The sequence below is a fragment of the Nycticebus coucang genome, chromosome 8 (genome assembly GCF_027406575.1).
Source record: "Nycticebus coucang isolate mNycCou1 chromosome 8, mNycCou1.pri, whole genome shotgun sequence".
Lineage (NCBI taxonomy): Eukaryota > Metazoa > Chordata > Mammalia > Primates > Lorisidae > Nycticebus > Nycticebus coucang.
Window position 1 is genome coordinate 53099847 of NC_069787.1, and position 20660 is coordinate 53120506.

Here is a 20660-nt window from a genome sequence, read left to right on the forward strand (position 1 = left end):
GTAGCAATTTATATTTAATGATAAAATGTTCTAAGGCTTTATGATACACATAGAAGAAACAAGACCAGAATGTTAGTTACCATCACTTCTGTTCAGTGTTTTGGACAATCTAAGTATAAGAATTATGAGGAGAAATAAAACCATTTGTATTCATAGGCACCATGAATGCGTGTATAGAAAAACCTCAATGAATCCATATATAAACTATAAGATAGTAAATGAATTTACCCAATAGCTGGTTAATATTTAAAATTGAATCTTATTTCTACATACTAGAAAGGAATATTACATACAATGATACTAAAATATCATTAAAATATCATTGTATGTAATATTCCTGAAATATCCAGGAGAAAATCTAACAATGGTTGTACAAGAGCTAATTGAAATTAAAAGGTACAAAACACAGTGAGATGTAGAATAATCAAAACCTTGAAACAAAGACACAATTATCAACAGTAGAGAAATAAATAATGGAATATTTATACAATAAAATATTATAAGGCAATGAGAAGGACCAAGCTATTGACATATGCAATGATATCATTGGATACCACCAAAGGAATGTTGAAAGAAGCCAGACACAAAAGAATATATATAATACATTGTATATATTAAGGAGAATTGGAGAATTAAGTTCCCAAACTCATCCTAGATAAAGTGGTACATACCTCGTTGCTGAACATCACCATGGTCGCTTTGAACTACTTCCCTTGAGAAACCATGCACCAATGATAGTGTCTAGTTTACTCTCCAAAGCAGTTTTGGAACTCTTTCTGGAATGGCCATTGTCGTCATACAGGCAGAACTAATCAGTGGTATCAGATGACTGGATAGTGATTAATTTGAAGGGGGTAGGGTATGGATGTTGATAGGACCAGGAAGGAAGTTTCTGGAGTGTAGATAATATTCTATTTCATAATCTGGTTGGCAGATGCCCAGGTGTGTGCACTTTGTCATAATTCATCATGTGAACACCTGTGATTTGGGTACTCTTATATACACAGGGTGGCCATAAAGTTCGTGTGCAATTTAAAATAGTGTGATGGCCACCCTATATTACATGATACTTTGATTAAAATGTTAATTTAAAAATAAAGGAAGGATAATTTATCAAGAAAAAGACAATTCAGTTAAAGATTGGGCAAAGGATTTGAATAGACATTTCTTTTTTTTTTTTTTAAAGGACTCTTTTTTTTTTTATTGTTGGGGACTCATTGAGGGTACAATAAACCAGGTTACATTGATTGCAATTGTTAGGCAAAGTCCCTCTTGCAATCATGTCTTGCCCCCATAAAGTGTGACACACACCAAGGCCCCATGAATAGATATTTTTTCAGAGAAGATCTACAGATGGTTGATAAGAACACGAAAAGATGTTTAAGATCATGTGTCATTAGAGAAATGCAAGTCAAAACCACAATTAGATACAACTTCTCACTCACTAAGATGGCTAAAATAGAAAAGACAGACCATAACAAGTGTTGGAGAAGATGCAGAAATATTGGAACCCCCTATATGTTGATGGTTGGAATGTAAAATGGTGCAGTCCAATTGTTCAACAGTTTTTCAAAATGTTAAACATAGAGTAACCACATAACCCAGAAATTCCATGCCTAGGTATACACCCAACAGAATTAAAAACATGTGCTCATTAAAAAGTAAACTATACACAAATGCTCATGCCACCATTATTTTTTTTTATTTGACCTATCTTTTTTATTTAATGGATAACAACAAAACACACAAATCAATCTCAGTTTTTCTTTTCAACAATGTGGAGATAGCCAGATATTATAAATATTTTTCATTTCTTTCTTTTTTTATTAAATCATAGCTGTGTACATTGATGTAATCATGGGGTACAATGTACTGGTTTTATATACAATTTGAAATATTTTCATCAAACTGGTTAACATAGCCTTCACGGCACCCTCTTAGTTATTGTGTTAAGTCATGTATATTCTACACTTAGTGAATTTTACCTGTTCCCCTGTAAGATGCACCATAGGTGTGGTCTCACCAATTACCTTGCCTCCGTCCATCCTCCCCCTCCCCTCCCTTCCCTCTCCCCTTTCCCTGTATTCTTGGGCTATAATTGGGTTATAGCTTTCATATGAAAGCTATAAATTGGTTTCATAGTAGGGCTGAGTACATTGGATACTTTTTCTTCCATTCTTGAGATACTTTGCTTGCCTCCATTATTTGTAGTAGCCAAAAAGCTAAAACACCCACGTGTCTATCATCTGACACATGAAGCAACAAAATATGGTGTGGGTATATAGTGGAGTAAAGCCCTGATGATATATGCTGCAACATGGATGGACCCTGAAGGCATTATGCCAAGTCAAAGAGGCCAGTCACAAAAGGCCACATATTGCCTGAGTCCACGTATATGACATGTTCAATATAGGCAAGTTAGGAAAAGAAAGTAGATTATGACTGTCAGGGTCTGGGGGATGCGGAGAAAGAAGAGTGACTGCTAATGGGTTCAGGGGTTTCAGGTGATGAAACTGTTCTGGAATTAGTGGTGGTGGTTGCACAAACCACTGAATTGTACATTTTAAAAGGGTGAATTTTGTGGTATGTATATTGTATCTTAATAAAGCTGTTCTTAAAAATAAAGAAAAAGATTACAAGTAAAATGATCAATAATTTGGATTACTTTGAATAAAAACAGAACTATTAAATAACCAACAGAAAGATGCATTTCTTATGTTTAGTAAACTTACTATTCTTAATATATAAAGAGGTCATTGCTTATTAATGTGGAATAATAGCCTGGGGGAAAATGTACCAAAATGTTGACTTTTTTTTTTTTAAGGACACTATTAAAATTTGCTTTAATACTTCCTTGGGGAAAAGAATACCACACTTTTAATCAGTGATGAGAAACATTTTTACAGTAGTAGTGGTCTTTTATTTTTAATACCTATTATGCCATGAATTCATAGGGAAAAGTTTCTAGTACCTCAGGGAGGCACTTTGCCATTGAATGTGACAAAGCTTTGTATGACTACTATGCCATGAATTCATGGGGAATAGGTTCTAGCACTTTATGTCACTTTTACATGGGATCTGTTGGTTATCCTGTATGCTCTGCTATACACCTATTATGCCATGAATTCATAGGGAATGGGTTCCAGGAGCTCAGGCTCCTTTCTGTTGGTTCTCACAAAGTGGGCTTTTCTGGGTGGCGCAGGCTGGCGCTTCAGTTGAACCCAGGTACCTTTCTCTTTGGCTTCCTTCTTTTTCTGATCATTTTCCTTCAGGTATTTCAGGAAGCTATCTCAGCTCTTAGAGTGCTTAATATGCTCAATATGAACATTAATCCTCTTTGTAAGAATCTTGCCCTTGTTTATTTACAACAATGCCAACAGCCTGCTAGTCAACATTGTGGACTCTTCCAGTTTTGCCAGGGTAACATTTGTGTGGCATGCCTTTTTGAACAGTACCCATTCCCTTGATGTCTACAATATCACCTTTCTTGTAGATTCTCATGTATGTGGCCAAAGGAACAACTCCATGTTTTCTAAAAGGCCTAGAGAACATGTATCGGGTGCCTCTCCTCTTTCCCTTTGTGTTTGTCATTTTGGTGAATTACTGGAAGATGGCATCTCCAGCCAAAAAGCAATGTTTATTTTGGATAAGGAGATTATGAAGGATTCCTCTCCTCCAATTTTTGTGTTTTCAAAATGTGCATTTGTTATATAGGAATGATCAGGAATTATTATGTAGGCAAAACAGCAACAAGTTTGTTTAAAGAAAACCCATCATCAAAAAGCTTAAAGATATACATTTTTAAAAATTCCTGTTCTCTTTTGCTGGGCAGGCAAGGCTCCCCAGGGTAGAAGGTTAGGTTATTTATAGAAACTGAGAATCTGGCTCTGCTTCTTACTGTTTTCTATGCTCCAGCTTTCCCATCTGTGAAATGGGTCCATGAACCTGTATAGGATTGTAGTGGGGATTAAAATAGACTAAGGCATGGGGAAATCCTGGCACATAAGGAATGCTCAAGTAACCAGGAGTGGTAGCAGAGTCTGTAGTCCCAGCTACTTGTGAGGCTGAGGCAGGAAGATCGCTTGAGGCAGACGTTTGAGGCTGTGGTGTTCAGTGATCACACCCGTGAATAGCCACTGCACTACAGCCTGGCAACATAGAGGAAAAAACAAAACAAAACCAACAAACAAAAAATAGATGAACAGAGAATACTTTGCTTCTTCATCCCCTTCCCTTTTAGTCTAGAAGTTGGGTTTTACCTGTACAAAAGCGGTGGTGCATTTGAACAATGCCACCAGCGTCAGTTGAACCCAGGTACATTTTCCTTTGGCTCACAGATACAAAGAATGAAATAAGCTTACTTCAGGCAGAGAGTTTTAGCTCTGAATACACACGTAGTTTGCATGTTGAAAAGACTTTTTCAAAAAACATTTTTGAAAGGAGAAACCAATGGAGAAAAAATGAGGCCCATGAGGTCTGTGATTTTCAACCTTCCTAATGCCGTGAGCCTTTAATACTATTCCTGTGGATCGTGACCTACAGGTTGAGAACTGCTGACCTAGGGACTTAACTTCCTGGCTATTGAGCATTTGGCAAGTCACTTGTCCTCTCTGGCTCTCCCTCTTTCCATTTCGCAAATAAAGGGAATGGATTAAATGCCCTGCTTTTTTTTTTTTTATGTTGAATTTTATTGTAATTTAACTATATCTATAAATGGTATGTGTAAATTCAATAGCACTGTTCAGTCCATCCATTTGGTAATAGAAAAAACAATATTAACATCTTTAAGTAAGTATAGAGCTAGTTGAACATAAGGAACTAACTGCCCTGCTTTAACAATCCTACCAAGTCTGGAGCCTTGGTGACCAGCAATTCTAATTCTCAAAGGGCCCTCCTGGGCTGTCTGAATTGACTGACATTCTTGTTTGTTTGTTTGTTTTTGTTTTTTTAGCAGGCTGGGGCTGAGTGACATAACATTCTTGCCAAGTTGAAGTCTTACTTTCATTTGCTCTGTCTTGGCCAGCCCTGTGCAGGCCAGCAGCCCCTGCCCTCTCCCTTGCTGGTGCTCAGGTTCTGAGTCTATTGTTTATTTAGGGATTGCAATTTCCTTACTGGCATGCGCCCCTGCCAGCAGGGTTGAGAAGTCAACCACAGGCCTCATATGAACCTCCCCTTTCAAGTTTCAGTAATGACAGTGTACCAGCTGTCACATGCCTCATCCCTAAGGCCCGGTCCAGTTTCCACATCCATCAGGCCACGCTGGTGACTTGGTGTGGCCTGAATTCCACTGCTGCCTGTTGCTTTTTTTCCCATGAGACAAACTGGTTGAACACAGAAGGATTTTTGATATATTTTGAAGATCCTAAGAAGGACACCCCAAACCCAACAGGCAGGGGGTGTGGGAGGGGGACACTAAAATTGAGAGTGAGTGAGTTCATTACGAGGAGGCCAGTTAGGAAAGCTGCTTCATCCACTCTTTTCCTAAAGAGCATTGGAAGGGAAATAGAGCGGTCAGATGTCCATCTTTTAGATTCCCTGAAATGGATAACTGTGTTGCAAAGTTGTGTTTCTCTGAATTGCTGGTGTTCTCAAGAGGATGAGCAGCTGAAATTCAAACCCTCTTTGTGTTTAGATGTACATGAAGGATGACATCCAATTCTTCCTTGGGGGGTGTGGGGCACAGAGCTGCACACACGGAAGGACTAGCCACTCATCTGGAAGCAGTTTCTGAAATATTTTTCCTCCCTTTCCTTTCTCCCAACCTCTTTACTCCTTTCTTTTGACTTTCGTCTGTGATCTTTAGAGGCTAAACATACTATGTGCAAGAAAGAACCAGAATGACACACATTCTCTGAAGCCAGTCCCTCCTAAGGTTGGCCTGTGAACAGCAAGGTCCCAATAGGTAGCCTTCCCACTCCTATTCAAGGGAAGGCTATCTGTTGAGGGAACCATTCCAGTTTACTAAAGGGGAAAGCTTGGACATGTTATTTACCATCTGTAGGTCTCCTGACTTGTTAAATGATTAAAATTAAGTCCTTAATTCAAAGTGTTATGGGGAAGATTATATGAGATTTTGCTAGCACAGTGATTGTGCACAAAAGAAGTCTTTTGTTATGTTTAGGCAGTATTTTTTTCCCCAAGCTGAGGAACTTACAAATAAATGCAGATTTTTGTGATCCCCCCACCCCAACCCCAAAGAGAATGCCCGGAGTAAAACCAAATCATGGATTGTTTTTAGTTACTTTGTAGATGGTTCTGATGCAGTTAGTTCTCAGACGGGCACTGGGGAGACTTTGTCTTAGTGCATGTCATCACAGGCACACACAAATGGTTTTCGATTGGCCAGTGCTCCTCTGCATGCATTGGGGATGGTGAACACTCTCCATATTAATTGGAGCTTTTTTTTTTTTTTTTAATGCAGGCCTCATACTTAACTGAGAGGCACAGGTACAGCTACCCTGGTGGTTAAGATATTGAAAAATTTCCACAGTTATCCCAAACCCTCAGAGTATACCCCACCCCCACCAACTCTAGCCTTTCCTTGGGATCCCCCAAATTTAGCAACCAAAGAGTTAATCTCTTGTCCTGCAGGGACTTCCCAGACTTGGTCCCAGTGCTCCAGGGACTGTCTGTTCTGTTTCTGGCTCTGTTCCATCCTGGTTGTCCAGTGGCTTGGCAAACACTCCTGACTCCCTGGAACTTAAAACAAGGTGGAAGGGGGAGTTCAGTTTCTAGGTACAATAACACAACTCCATTGAAACTGCTCTCATGTCAGCAATGACATCTTAACTTTTCTCTTAGTCTTGGTCTTTTCATATCTTTCTTTGACTGCCCTTCCTACTTGAAACTATTCACTCTCTTATTTCCTGGAACTTGCCCATAATTTCCATGATTTTTTTACCCCTTTTTGTTTTGTTGATTTCTTTCACCATATTCTTCTTTCTTTTTTTTTCTTTAATTGTTTTTATTGTGGGGATTCATTGAGGGTACAAGAAACCAGGTAACACTGATTGCATTTGTTAGGTAAAGTCCCTTTTATAATTGTGTCTTGCCCCCAAAGGGTGTATCACACACCGAGATCCCCACTCCCCTCCCTCCTTCCCTCTTTTTACTCTTCCTTCCTTCTCCCACCACCCTCACTCCTTTTGCTCTTTCTGCTCTTCCCTGCCCCCACCCCCCCACCATGTACTAGGTCATTTATTGTCCTCATATCAAAATGAGTACATAGGATTCATGCTTCTCCATTCTTGTGATGCTTTACTAAGAATAATGTCTTCCACTTCCATCCAGGTTAATACAAAGGATGTAAAGTCTCCATCTTTTTTAATGGCTGAATAGTATTCCCTGGTGTACATATACCACAGCTTGCTAATCCATTCCTGGTGGGCATTTAGGCTCTTTCCACATTTTGGTGATTGTAAATTGAGCTGCAATAAACACTCTAGTGAAAGTGGCCTTAAGGTAAAAGGATTTTTTTCCTTCTGGGTAGATGCCCAGTAATGGGATTGCAGGATCAAATGGGAGGTCTAGCTTGAGTTCTTTGAGGGTTCTCCATACTTCCTTCCAAAAAGGTTGTATTAAGTTTGCAGTCCCACCAGCAGTTTAAAAGTGTTCCCTTCTCTCCACATCCACGCCAGCATCTGCAGTTTTGAGATTTTGTGATGTAGGCCATTCTCGCTGGGGTTAGATGATATCTCAGGGTGGTTTTGATGTACATTTCTCTAATAATTAGCGATGATGAGCATTTTTTCATATGTTTGCTAGCCATTCAACTGTCTTGCTTAGAGAAGGTTCTATTCATGTCTCTTGCCCATTGATATATGGGATTATTGGCTTTTTTCATGTGGATTAATTTGAGTTCTCTATAGATCCTAGTTATCAAGCTTTTGTCTGATTCAAAATATGCAAATATCCTTTCCCATTGTGTAGGTTGTCTATTTGCTTTGGTTGTTGTCTCCTTAGCTGTATAGAAGCTTTTCAGTTTAATTTGTTTATTTTTATTGTTGCAATTGCCACAGATGTCTTCTTCATAAAGTCTTTCCCCAGGCTGATATCTTTAAGTGTTTTTTTTTTCTATGCTTTCTTTGAGGATTTTTACCATTTCATGCCTTAAATTTAGGTCTTTTATCCATCTTGAATCAATTTTTGTTAGTGGAGAAAGGTGCAGGTCCATTTTGAGTCTTCTATATGTGGATATACAGTTCTCCCAGTTCTTCTACCATTTATTGAATAGGGATTCTGTCTCCTAGTGTATGTTCTTGTTTGGTTTATCAAAGTTTAGGTGGCTATAAGGTGCTAGTTTCATTTCCTGGTTTTCTATTCGATTCCAAATGTCTATGTCTCTAATTTTGTGTCATTGCCATGCTATTTTGATCACTATGGCCTTGTAGTATAGCCTAAAGTCTAGTATGCTGATGCTCCCAGCTGTGTTTTTATTACTAAGAACTGCTTTAGCTATATGGTTTTTTTTTTATGGTTCTATAAAAAATGAAGAATCATTTCTTCCAAGTTTGAAAGTATAATGTTGGTATTTTAAGAGGGATGGCATTGAATTTGTAGATTGCTTTGGGGAGTGTAGACATTTTAACAATGTTGATTTTTCAGATGCAAGTGTATTTAAAGCAACTAAAGTCAAAAAAGACAAAGATGGACACTTCATATTGGTCAAGGGAAAAGTACAACCGGAAGACATTTCAATTCTAAATATATATGCACCCAACTTAAATGCTTCCAGATTCTTGAAACAGACCTTAATTTGTATGAGCAATTCAGAGATTAATGTAATTGAAAACAAAAGAATCATTCAGAAAATTAATGAAACAAGGAGTTGGTTTTTTGAAAAAAGAAATAAAATAGATAAACCTTTGGCCAGAATAACTAGAAATAGAAAAGTAAAATCTCTAGTAACCTCAATTAGAAATGATAAAGGGGAAATAATAACTGATGCCACAGAGATACAAGAGATTATCTCTGAATACTACAAGAAACTTTATGCCTAGAAATTTGACAATGTGAAGGAAACGGATCAATATTTGAAATCATAGCCTGTCCCTAGACTTAGCCAGGAAGAAATAGTTCTGAACAGACCAATTTCAAACACTGAGATCAAAGAAACAATAAAAAATCCCCCAACAAAAAAAATGCCCTGGTTCAGATGGCTTCACACCAGAATTCTATCAAACCTTCAAAGAAAAGCTTATTCCCATACTGCAGGAATTATTCCAAAAAATTGAAGAAGGAATCTTTCCCAACACATTCTATGAAGGAAACATCACCCTGATACCAAAACTAGGAAAAGTCCTAACTAAAAAGGAGAACTTCAGACCAATTTCACTAATGACTATAGATGCAAAAATTCTCAATAAAATCCTAGCCAACAGATTACAGCTTATCATAAAAAAAGTCATACATCATGATCAAGTAAGTTTCATCCCAGGGATGCAAGGCTGGTTTAACATATGCAAGTCCATAAACGTTATTTACCATATCAACAGAAGCAAAAACAAAGACCATATCATCCTCTCAATAGAAACAGAAAAAGCATTTGATAAAATCCAGCATCCTTTTCTAATTAGAACACTGAAGAGTATAGGCATAGGTGGCACATTTCTTGAACTGATCAATATTAGCTGACAAAGCCATAGCTAATATTTTACTGAATGGAGTAAAACTGAAAGCTTTTCCACTTAGAACTGGAACCAGACAAGGTTGTCCTCTTTTGCCACGACTATTCAACGTAGTGCAATTAGGCAAGACAAGGAAATAAAGGAAATCCAGATGGGAGCAGAGGAGGTCAAACTTTCCCTCTTTATTGATGATATGATCTTATACTTTGAGAACCCCAAAGACTCAACCACAGGACTCTGGAAGTGATCAAAACATACAGCAATGTCTCAGCAATGTCAAAATCAATGTCCACAGTTAGTAGCCTTTGTATACACCATAACAGCCAAGATGAGAGGCTAATTAGGGACACAATTCCACCATCTCCTTTATCCTTGATTCTTAACCATGTTTGAGAATTCTTTCACCGCTAGACTGATGATTTCATTATCTCTACAGTCTCAACTTCCATTTTGGCTCCTGTGTTTATAATTAACTGTCCAAAGATTATTTTACTGCCCTCTTGTTTACTAGCTTATAAATGTCTCTCAGTCAGACTCATGTATAAACTCCTGGCCTGATTCTGAAGCCTAGTTGTCATTCTGCCTCACTTTCCTTTCATTTCCAACTCCTCTGCAACTAATCATGATCTATAGTGTTTAATCAGGCTGACTTCCTATCCTTCCTTAATATATACTCCAGACTTATTCTCTTATCTTTCAATTTACATTTATTAAATATTATATGCTGGAAATCATACTGCGTATTCCTAATTTTTGTGTATATTATTACTTCTGGCTGGAAAGAATTTAATCTTCTCCATGATAATCATACTTGTCTTCAAACTCCACATTAGGCTCCTGTACTTTTTGGGAGATTTTTTGACTGTGCTATGGTGGTCTTAGCAAATTTTGATTTCTCTGTTGGTAGACTTATAGAATATTATATATATTTTTGTGTTGTCTTTCATACTATTGCTTGTGCATCGTACTTTTCTGTTATAAGTGTATACAGAAATTTTGCTCTTGTATTTTGGTATTCTGGGGTGTGAGTCAGATCATCTAGGTGTTCAAATGATCTCATAAGGACCCAATCATTCATGCAGGTTCTTGATACATGGTAGCAAAGAAGGCCACAGTTAGCCACAGGGGCACATTTCTCTTACTTTTGGAAAGAGAGTAAGGAAGTTTTTCTACCCTTGTTATTTTGTCAGTCCCTTAAAACAACTCTGACTGGCCTTTCTAGAGTGGTATGTTTACTCCTGGACCAATCACTGTGTTTGGAGGATGCATGGTATAATACTTGCCTCTGGATAGAGCCACACAATTAAAAACTCCTGTAAAATCAAATGGATGTTGGGGGAAATGCACTTCCCAAAAGGATAAGAAGCTGAACACGTGTCTATTACAAAAAAAAAGTAATAGATATATGCTATAGATAGAAATGAAAGGGAAGGTAACTCTTATTGAACACCTACTCTGTGTTAGCTATTTTTTTTGGAAGATTTACATACTGCCATTGATTTAATTCTCCTAACAACCTTAAGTTATAGGATTAGCAAGGTTAGGAACATGCTGACAAAGCTTAAACAGCATGGAATAAAAAATGGAAGCTACTGTCTTGTACTTGTTTACCTAACAGAAGTGGGGAATTAGTAGAGCCTTACTACTTTGCTGTGAGTTTATGATAATAATGGCAACCTTTGCTCTTTTGAGGTTCCCTGAGAGGTACTTTGCATGCATTATACATTACTTTCAATTTTCGTCACATGATCATGAGCACAGTCTTATTTCAGAGAGGTTTAGCATCCTGCCCCAAAATGTAAAAGCCTAAACTCAGATTTGTATCCAGGTTTGTGATTGCCTAAAGGTCAGATTTTTTTCCTTTCTACTCAATCTGTCTTGTTCTTTTTTTTTTTTTTTTTTTTGTAGAGACAGAGTCTCGTCTCACTTTATGGCCCTTGGTAGAGTGCCGTGGCCTCACACAGCTCACAACCACCTCCAACTCCTGGGCTTAAGCGATTCTCTTGCCTCAGCATTCCGAGTAGCTGGGACTACAGGCGCCCACCACAACGCCTGGCTATTTTTTGGTTGCAGTTTGGCCGGGGCTGGGCTTGAACCCGTCACCCTCGGTATATGGGGCCGGCGCCCTACTGACTGAGCCACAGGCGCCGCCCTGTCTTGTTCTTTTTTGTTGTTGTTATTAGAGTTGAGTCCTTTAGCAACAAGAATAACTTCATACATGGAGACCAAAACTTCAGAGGTCACATAGCATCTAGTAAGGACCACTAGAGACACATCTTCTGCTGGTGGGTCATTAGTACCATGCACAGGCAGGACTATAGGAAAGGTACAGCCCTTCCTACAGCCCAGGGTTTCATGAAGAATGAGTCAGAAGTAGACAAATTAGACCAGGAAAAGATAGATAAAAGCACACGAATGCTTTTAATTTGACCTAGTCCAATCTATTTCTGTGCTTGTACAGTTTGCCATAGGCAATGACATACCATCTGTGCAGAAAAACCCAGAAGCACCCCCACCATCGAAGTGCAGTGTGTCTTCTGTCTTCTAATCCAGTTTATCATCTTTTGTAGTTCGATAAGGCCCACAAATGAATTTTTGATTTTTTGGTATTTGTTTTTTCTCCTACTGTGGTTTAGGCCTAAGTTGACTTATACCCGGAGTGCCTAATGTGGGTTCATACAACCACAGCAATCCCTCACAGCAACCCCCCCACCAAGACAGAACAGCACTCAACCTATGGTCCAGGGCCTCTCAGCTATATTTGTAGCTATGACTAGATGATTTTCAAAAGTTAGGCCTTTAAGAACCTCTGTGGTATTCGGTAATAATGGTTTAGAATTTTATTCTAAATAAAGTGTAATATAATTATGTAAGGATGTTTCCTGAACATTGGCTCACATTGTCTTTAAACTGAATTGGCTTTAAGCTTGTTGATCAATGTCCGTAGAGCGATATGTGATCATGGTGAATTCTGTGCTCTGCAAAAACTATATTTTTTTCTTGGCCCAATATTAAAATGAAACCAGTAATTCTTATTATATTTGAAAGGAAAGCACATTGTGACACTCAGCAATAACATAATTATTACTTTTTGTGACTAAATGATACTGCTTTTTTTCATGTTCTGCCCACTCAGTGTTCACAGTTCCTAGAGAGGAATTGAAATTGTTTCTTTCTCCTTAAGGGGAACATAATGTTTGACAAACACAAAAAGAGTAATTTTGGCATTCTGACTGGCAAAGATACTCCAGAAAGTTCTCCTGGCATTGCTGTCCTCTTATGCCAAATTGGTGGCCCTTGAAAGAAGGCTCTTATTTTTCTAAATGTACTTGGCCAGTACGGTTGCCCTGGTCTCTTCTGCATTGGTCAATTTTGTCCCTTGTGTCTTCTGGACACCTGCAGTCATTTAGAACACCTGTATCACCCAAGGACCTTGTGAAAATGAAGATTCTGATTCAGTAGTTCCAGACTGAGATCTGAGATCCTACATGTTGGAATAGACCCCCGAGTGATGTCAAGGCTGCTGATCTGTGGCCGTGCTTGAGATAGACTTTGTGTGTGAGAGAGAAGGATGCCTGGGAATCTTGTTGAGACCTACCTTGTCTCACACACCTGGCAAAGTGACTGGTACCCAGTAGGTGCCCAATATGTATTTGCTGAATGAATTAATGAGAGAACTCATTGTGTCTTGAGTTTATTGTCAATCTATAGCATACCTGTTTCAGAAAAATCCAGAGATAATTTTTAAAAAAGAGAAAGAGAGAAGGCAGAAAATCACTTATTTCAGTCTTCCCACTCAACTTTCACCCTCACTGCTATCAACATTGCCCTCATGAGCTAGTGCCACTATTTTTGGCTGGTTTAAAGATTAGAAAGGTGAGTCCAATGGGTAAATGGCTGCTAGGGGTTCAGTTCCAGTGCTTTATTTATTAGTTGCCTGTTGAATACCTATTTTGCATCTTTTGGATGATAGATATAAATAGTCTTGGTTATAAATTTTCTTATAGGAGTTATGATCTACAATTCATAAATTTTATAAGTATTATTTTATGAATGAGTGGAAAGAGTAAAAAAGATAGTTTTTTTAAAACAGGGACTAAAACAAACATATTTTAGGTATTGGCCCCCCCCCCCATGTTTTTCAATATTCTTACAGTCTATTACCAAAATATAGTGTAAAAACAAGACAATTTTATAGTTTCCTATCTCAAGTCTGTTTGTCACCTGGAACTTGGGGTAGTGAGTTCTGAGAGGATGGGAGTCCTTATCTGTTCTTTCAATGATGTCATTGTAAGTACTGGGCTAAGAGCAGGTGCTCAGTAGACTACTTTTGAGGGAGGGAAGCTAACAGGTGTTCTGGATATTTAAAACCCTGCTTATTTTAAAGTGAGGGTAATTGTGTGGTAAGTTTTGCCTTGAAGAATCCAGATCATTGTTTTGCCTCTTCATTTTGGTAAGCTAGCCTAGAACTTAACACCCTATTTTTTTCTAAGAATTAATGTTATAGATAGTAATACTGGGATAAATAAAATTAAATAGAATTAAACTTAATATTAAATAAAATATTTGCTGTAGGACTAACCCCCACAGACTTATGTGACCCTACAACCCTCCCCTTTTAAGTAAGGGAGCATTTGAGTTCTGTGAACTTTGGGAAAAACTACCCTATTATTGTGTTTCACTTTCTTCATTTCTAAGGAGGGCCCCAAATTACCAGCTTCTAGAGCGTATTTACTTGTGAAATATAGAGACATGTGTTTAAAAATCACTGCATAAATTGTTTTAAACTATCAGTTATAAATAACATGTAAAAATGTTTGGGGGAAGAAAACAGTTTCACAATTAGAGAGTAAAATGCTGCTCTACTTTCTAAGACTACATACTTTTCAGGACATTACAACATTATGTTTTCACTTCAGTTTTTTCTCTTTATTCTGGACTGGGGCTTAGAGTTACTGAGCCTGTACACTTAGTCCACAATAGCTGGACACCACCATCAGCCATGTCAGGCTTTGATACGGACTTCCATAGTCCTCCTTAAATACAGTAGTATATGTTTTTGGCCATTTATCTTAGATTTAGAGATTTTTGAAAAAGAAAATTCTTCAAACTGGGGCATTGACAAGCGATGAACTTTGATTTTCATGCTTATATTTCCTCAGTCTTCTCAGGCTCAGGATTTCAAATATCTTCTGTTTTTTTTTTTTGTTTGTTTGTTTTTTGTGAGGCAGAGTCTCACTCTGTCACTCTTGGTAGAGTATGTGGCATCATAGCTCACAGCAACCTGAAACTCCTGGGCTCAGGCTATTTTCTTGCTTTAGCCCTGTGAGTATCTGGGACTACAGGTGTGTACCACCGACCTGGCTAATTTTTTCTATTTTTAGTAGAGATGGGGTCTCATTCTTGCTCAGGCTGGTCTCGAACTCAAGTCATCCACCCACCTCAGCCTCCCAGAGTGCTGGGATTACAGGTGTGAGCGATCACGCCTGGCCATTTCCTGTATTTTTGTATCTGTTCTTGTCTGTAGGCCCTGATGATACTCTGCTTTTTTCTATGCTTATCATTTCAGAAGTTGGCTTCTTATGTAAGAACAGAAATATAAGTAAGGACAGAACAAATAGGTCCTTATTAAAGTGCTTCCCACAATACCATTTTTCCCCCTTTTCTTTTGGTTTTGGAAAACCTGTAGCTAAAGGTTAAAAGAAACACTGTGAAGAAAAGGTGTTCGTTAATTTAAGACAATTAGTAAAAGTGAAAAATATTTTCATACTGTGCTTCACCATTTGATGAAATTTTAACTCAGATGTGCTAAGACACTTTCACCATTTGATGAAATTTTAACTTTGCTGTACTAAGAGACTTTCTATCTTATCTCGATTCTGATCTTTCTTTAGCAATATGGGATTCTTCTGGGTCTAGTAGTGAAACATTCCTTCTAAGCCTTTGAGAATTTGGCAGCTGTGATCATTGCTCACTTAAAGCCTCAGCAGTTGACTGTGTAGAAAACTGAGGGTTTATAAGAAAGCCGCTTCTCCTGTCTACATGATTGAGACCTGAAATTATGCCAGATGCTATAAAAAAATTAAGGTCTAAGATGTGAAGACTATATCATGTATTGTGACACATACACAGTCACACACAGATGTGTACAAATATATACATATAGGTACACATATATACATATTAATGTGGTCTTGAGATTTGGATCTGAAATCCCAGACGATTTTACATAGGAAAAACAGGGATGTTAGCCCTTCTCTTTACACTTAACCTATACTTAAATTTATACAGATTGTACTTAGGTATTTGTAAACTCTTAAAGGTTGCACTTAGATGTTTATAAATCCCATCTGTGGCTGTGGCCAATTTGTATCTCTATAGAGAGAAGACATCTACTTCATATTGATTAGAGTTGTAATAGATATATTTTTATATGTCTTAAGGTAAACATGTAATCTTAAGGCTTTCATAGGAAGAAAGAAAAAATGTTAGTAATGGGTACATCTGGGTGATGGGATTGGGAATAATCATAATTATCATATAGCTTTTTAATTTTTCTTCAAGGAGCATACAAGTTCTGACAATTAAGTTTGCAAACTCATCCTAGAAAAAGTGTTACGTATTTCATTGCTGAATATCACTACAGTCGCCTTTGAAGTTCTCCTTGTGGGAAGCTATGCACTGATGCCAGGGCCTAGTTCACCCTTCAAAGCTATCTTAGAACTCTTTTTCTGGAATGTCATTGTATTACCCTTGATTTCCTGAATGTCATTAAAATGTCTTCCTTTCAATTTTTTTTTTTTTATCTTTGGCTTAAATAAAAAGTCATTGGGGGGCAGATCAGGTGAGTAGAGAGGGTGTTCCAATACAGTTATTTTATTTACTGACTAAAAACTACCTCATAGACAGTGCCAGGTGAACAGGTGTGGTGCTGGGATGCAAGAGCCCATTTTTGCACACACCTCTCTCATGCCAAGATTTTTCATTAAGATTTTCCTGTTTCTCTATCCATGTTTATTTGGGCTGCTTTGTTTTTCAAAGCAAGCCAATGATTTTGATGCACAATCTGATGAATTTTTGCAATGTTTTCATCGGTTCTGAGCATGGTGGCAAGTTCATGAACTTGTCAGACCTTGATATATATAGTCCAAAGCATGTTAATTTACAATGACTCTTATTTATTTTGAGAAGTCTGTTATAAACTTTTAGAAGTTCTTTTTACTGTTGCTTCTCTTGTTATCCATGGAATTCTCATACCTCAGAACTCAAATGAGTCATGAAGTATGACTCCTCGTGTTCCTGAACTTGGGGTGCCTTAACAAAATGCCATAGATGGGGTGGCTTAAACAAAGCTGGAGTTGGGAAGTTTGAGATCAAGATTCCAACTTGGTTGGGTTCTAGTGAAGGCTGGCTTCCTGGCTTGTAGATGGCTGCCTTTCCTCCCTTCCCACACTCTCTTCTTCCCTCCTTCCATCCCTCCCTCCCTTCCTTCCTCTCATTTTGGATTAATATAAAGGTACATACAATTAGGTTATATTGTTCATGTTTATAAGGTAAAGAGATGGTTGCTTTTTCCTTGTGTCCTTAGTGGTAAAGAGAAAGAGAGAGACCAAGCTCCCTGTCTCTTAAGAGCACTAATCCCATCATGAGGGCCCCACCCTCATAACTTCATCTAATCCTAATTACCACTCAAATACCCCATCCCTGAATACTATACTATATCACATTGGGGATTAGGGCTTTAATATATGAATTTTGGGGGAATACAACATTCAGTCCACAATACTCCCTTTTAGTTAAAACTGGTGGTATACGAGATTTCCAGATATTACTTCTAAATAGAAAAATACTGGCAGAATGTTTATAAAAACATTAATGGTGATTATCCCTGATCATAGAATTAGAGATTTCCCCCACTTTTTGTAAATTTAAAGAATATTGCTTTTGTAATTAGAAAAACTACAATACGTATTATTTTAAAGGAAAATGAAATACTATAGAATGTAACATTTCAGAAAAATCATGAAAGTTTCAGAATTTTTATCTTCTCAGGGTTTTTTTTTCTGAGAATTACAAGTGCCTATAGCACTTAGAGCACTTGGTTCTTGGGATATAATAGAGCTAAAAAGGTAGTTGTTGCTGCTGCTTCTATTAACATAATGACAGTGTTAAGGATAATAATGATTATTCTATTTCCACGTGAGATATACCCACTGCAAATGAAATAGACAACAGCCACAAAGTTACGATAGACATATGTATTTGTTGCAAGGTTTTTCTTTTTTAAAAAACAAGTCAGTTATAAACAGAGTAGACCATTCATTTTCTTTACTTTTGGGATTCTTAATCTTTTAGATTCTTAAAAAAATGAATTGGTAAAAATATAAAAAAAATTAGCAGCTTATTTAACATTCAGTTACAAATTTAATAAAGCTGCTTAAGTCTGTGTAATAAAATGACAGGTAGGTGTGACAGTGAGAAAACTTACAGCCAAACATTCAGTGTGTTTCCTTCCAAAGACTGATCTGATTCTCATACTATGTCCCTAAGGAAAGTACATAGTATTACTAGTTCTTTTTTTGGGGGGGAGTTCCCCTTTCAGAGCTCTCTCTTCCCTACTTCCTAACACATCATTTCTTATTATGCTTTAATATACTCTACCTTGTCTACAAAGTCTGTGTGTGGTTGTTCTTTTCCCAATTAATTCCACACCTGAGTGTAATATTTCTAGTTTTTTGGTTCTGTAAATCAATAGGTTAGAAATGTCCTGCAAGATATTCGTATTTTTTGTCATGTAAGGACCTGACTGCTCACCAAATAAATTATGACATTGTCATATTGTTTCTAGTTGCTCTACATTTTCAATATTTAGTGTATCAGCCATCCTAAGTCAAGATTCAGTTATCTAATTTCACTATGTCTGTATTTTAGATGAGGATCCTTTTCCCTTTCAGTAGATTTGAATTTCCTTCTCTCTCAGAGTCAAATTCCAAGCATGCGTGCCTTATAAAATCAGCCATAGAGTATGCACAAGAACAAACCATTTTTGTGTTTATACGTCGACTCAAAAATATAGACTGGTAAACTATACCCCAGATTAAAGTCTGTCCAATACATGGTGATTTGTTTTTATTTTTTTAACACCTTAGATTACTTGTATCACCTTTGCTTTGGCAATTGATTCCTAGATATTAGATAAAAATATGATCTTGATCAGGAGTTTAAACAAAACATCACAAAGGATCCTCAGAAGTAAAAAACAAAATGTTCTGGATTTGGGTCTATATCTCCACTATAGTTAATAACGTATGATAGCACTAGCAAATTATTCTTAAATTCTGTTTCGATGATTTTTATTGTTTCTTTCCTTTTTTACCAACAGGACACAAAAATCGCTTCATTGGAGCGAAACATAAGGGATCTTGAGGATGAGATCCAGATGTTGAAAGCCAATGGTGTGCTGAACACCGAGGACCGTGAAGAGGAGATCAAACAAATCGAGGTTTACAAAAGTCACTCCAAGTTTATGAAGACCAAGGTGCGGTCCAGGGTTATAAACTTTTATATTCTTGATGTAACTAGAAAGTTATAATTTACATACATACTTTTCCCAAATACCCACAATAATATGCTTTATGTGATGTCATGAAATATATGGACAATAAAGAAAAATATAGATTTTTTTAGTTCAGAAATAGAAATTCCAAGAAGAATGGAAGGGGAGAACCTTAGGTGGAATTTCTACTTACCAGTGAGGTTCTAGATTTTTTAATGAGATCTTTTGTTGTTCCTTTTTTTGAGGATTAACATATTTATAGTCTTCTGTCTTCCAAATTTTCACTATTGTTATAAATTTGTTTCCTCCTGTGGTTTTTCTAGTTTTTTTTTTTTTTTGCTATCATTGCCATATTTCTTGCCTATACCTAGAAGATGATTGTCTCAAAAGATGTTGCTCTTACAAGCCAATTTAATTCACTTAAGTGTAATTAGGGATATTTTAGTTTTAGCATAGGGTTTAAGATAAGTGATTTTGAGTCCCAATGGCTGCCATTTATTGAAATTATTCAACATCTCTAAGCCTAAGTTTCTTCATCCAAGTAAAAGGGATAAGAAAAGCACATTATTGGGTTGTTCTGATGATTCACAGAGATTACTCATTTAAAGCAGTTAGTCTATTGTCTGATCTCTAGAAAGCATTCAACAAATGTCAAGCATTGTCAATAACTTTATTATTATTGTTATATCATCTGTTGTTATAGAATGTGATAAACCCTCTGTAAGTTGATTGCCCAAGTGACTGTAACAAATAGGTCAACATACGGAGGTGGTCAGCGTAAGGAACTAGGCCTACTGTATAGATACACACATGTCTATTCTATGAAAATTAGGTCAACTTAAGGAGGTGGTCAATGTAGGGAGTTGGTCAACTATGGAGGTAGTACTGTATTTAGAAAATATTTTTAAATAACCTCCTGCATTAATTTGTATTGCTATTGTTAGTTTTAAAGATTTTGGCTTGGATTTTTCAAAATTAAACTTTGGATTATAAATAGACCAATCACATGAATACCTATTATTTTTACATGTGCATATTTATTTAATTTATGAATAACCTCAAGTAAGTCTTTTGAGACTTTGAGATGTTTTTATTCCTCTGTTTAAACCATTTTGTTTCTGAAAATAATAACCATACTAAATTTTTTTCTTCTTTTTCTACTATTTGCTCATAAATATCCCTGTTCATATTTTTTTTATTTTTTATTTTTGAGATAAAGTCTCACTTTGTCACCCTCAGTAGAGTGCCGCGGCATCATAGCTCATAGCAACCCTAAACTCTTGTGTAGAAGCAATTCTCTTGCCTCTAGTGGATTTGAATGTAACTACTTCCTTTCAGGTACTGCCTGAAGTGCAGAAGAGTTTCCCTGCTCAGTCCTCCCTTCTGGTTTCTTTTTTGCAGTCCCCCCCTCTCCGAGAGTTAAGCTGAGATACAGTGCAGCCAGCACAGTACTTAGGTGACCCTCAGCTAGTGCCTGT

General features: G+C 37.1%; 1 protein-coding gene and 1 pseudogene across 7 annotated transcripts in view; one reads left to right on the top strand and one right to left on the bottom strand.

The window, feature by feature from the left end:
- Positions 1-20660, top strand: part of ERC2 (ELKS/RAB6-interacting/CAST family member 2) — a 1052138-nt gene that overhangs the window by 343784 nt on the left and 687694 nt on the right. For all 7 annotated transcript variants that reach the window (XR_008381889.1, XM_053600429.1, XM_053600428.1 and 4 more), the window contains one exon: positions 19009-19164. Coding sequence is in view for 6 of the 7 variants with exons in the window: in XM_053600429.1 (XP_053456404.1) it covers positions 19009-19164 (156 nt within the window). In the remaining variant the exon portion in view is untranslated. The remainder of the gene's footprint in view (positions 1-19008; positions 19165-20660) is intronic.
- Positions 3114-3609, bottom strand: LOC128592492 (60S ribosomal protein L21-like; annotated as a pseudogene).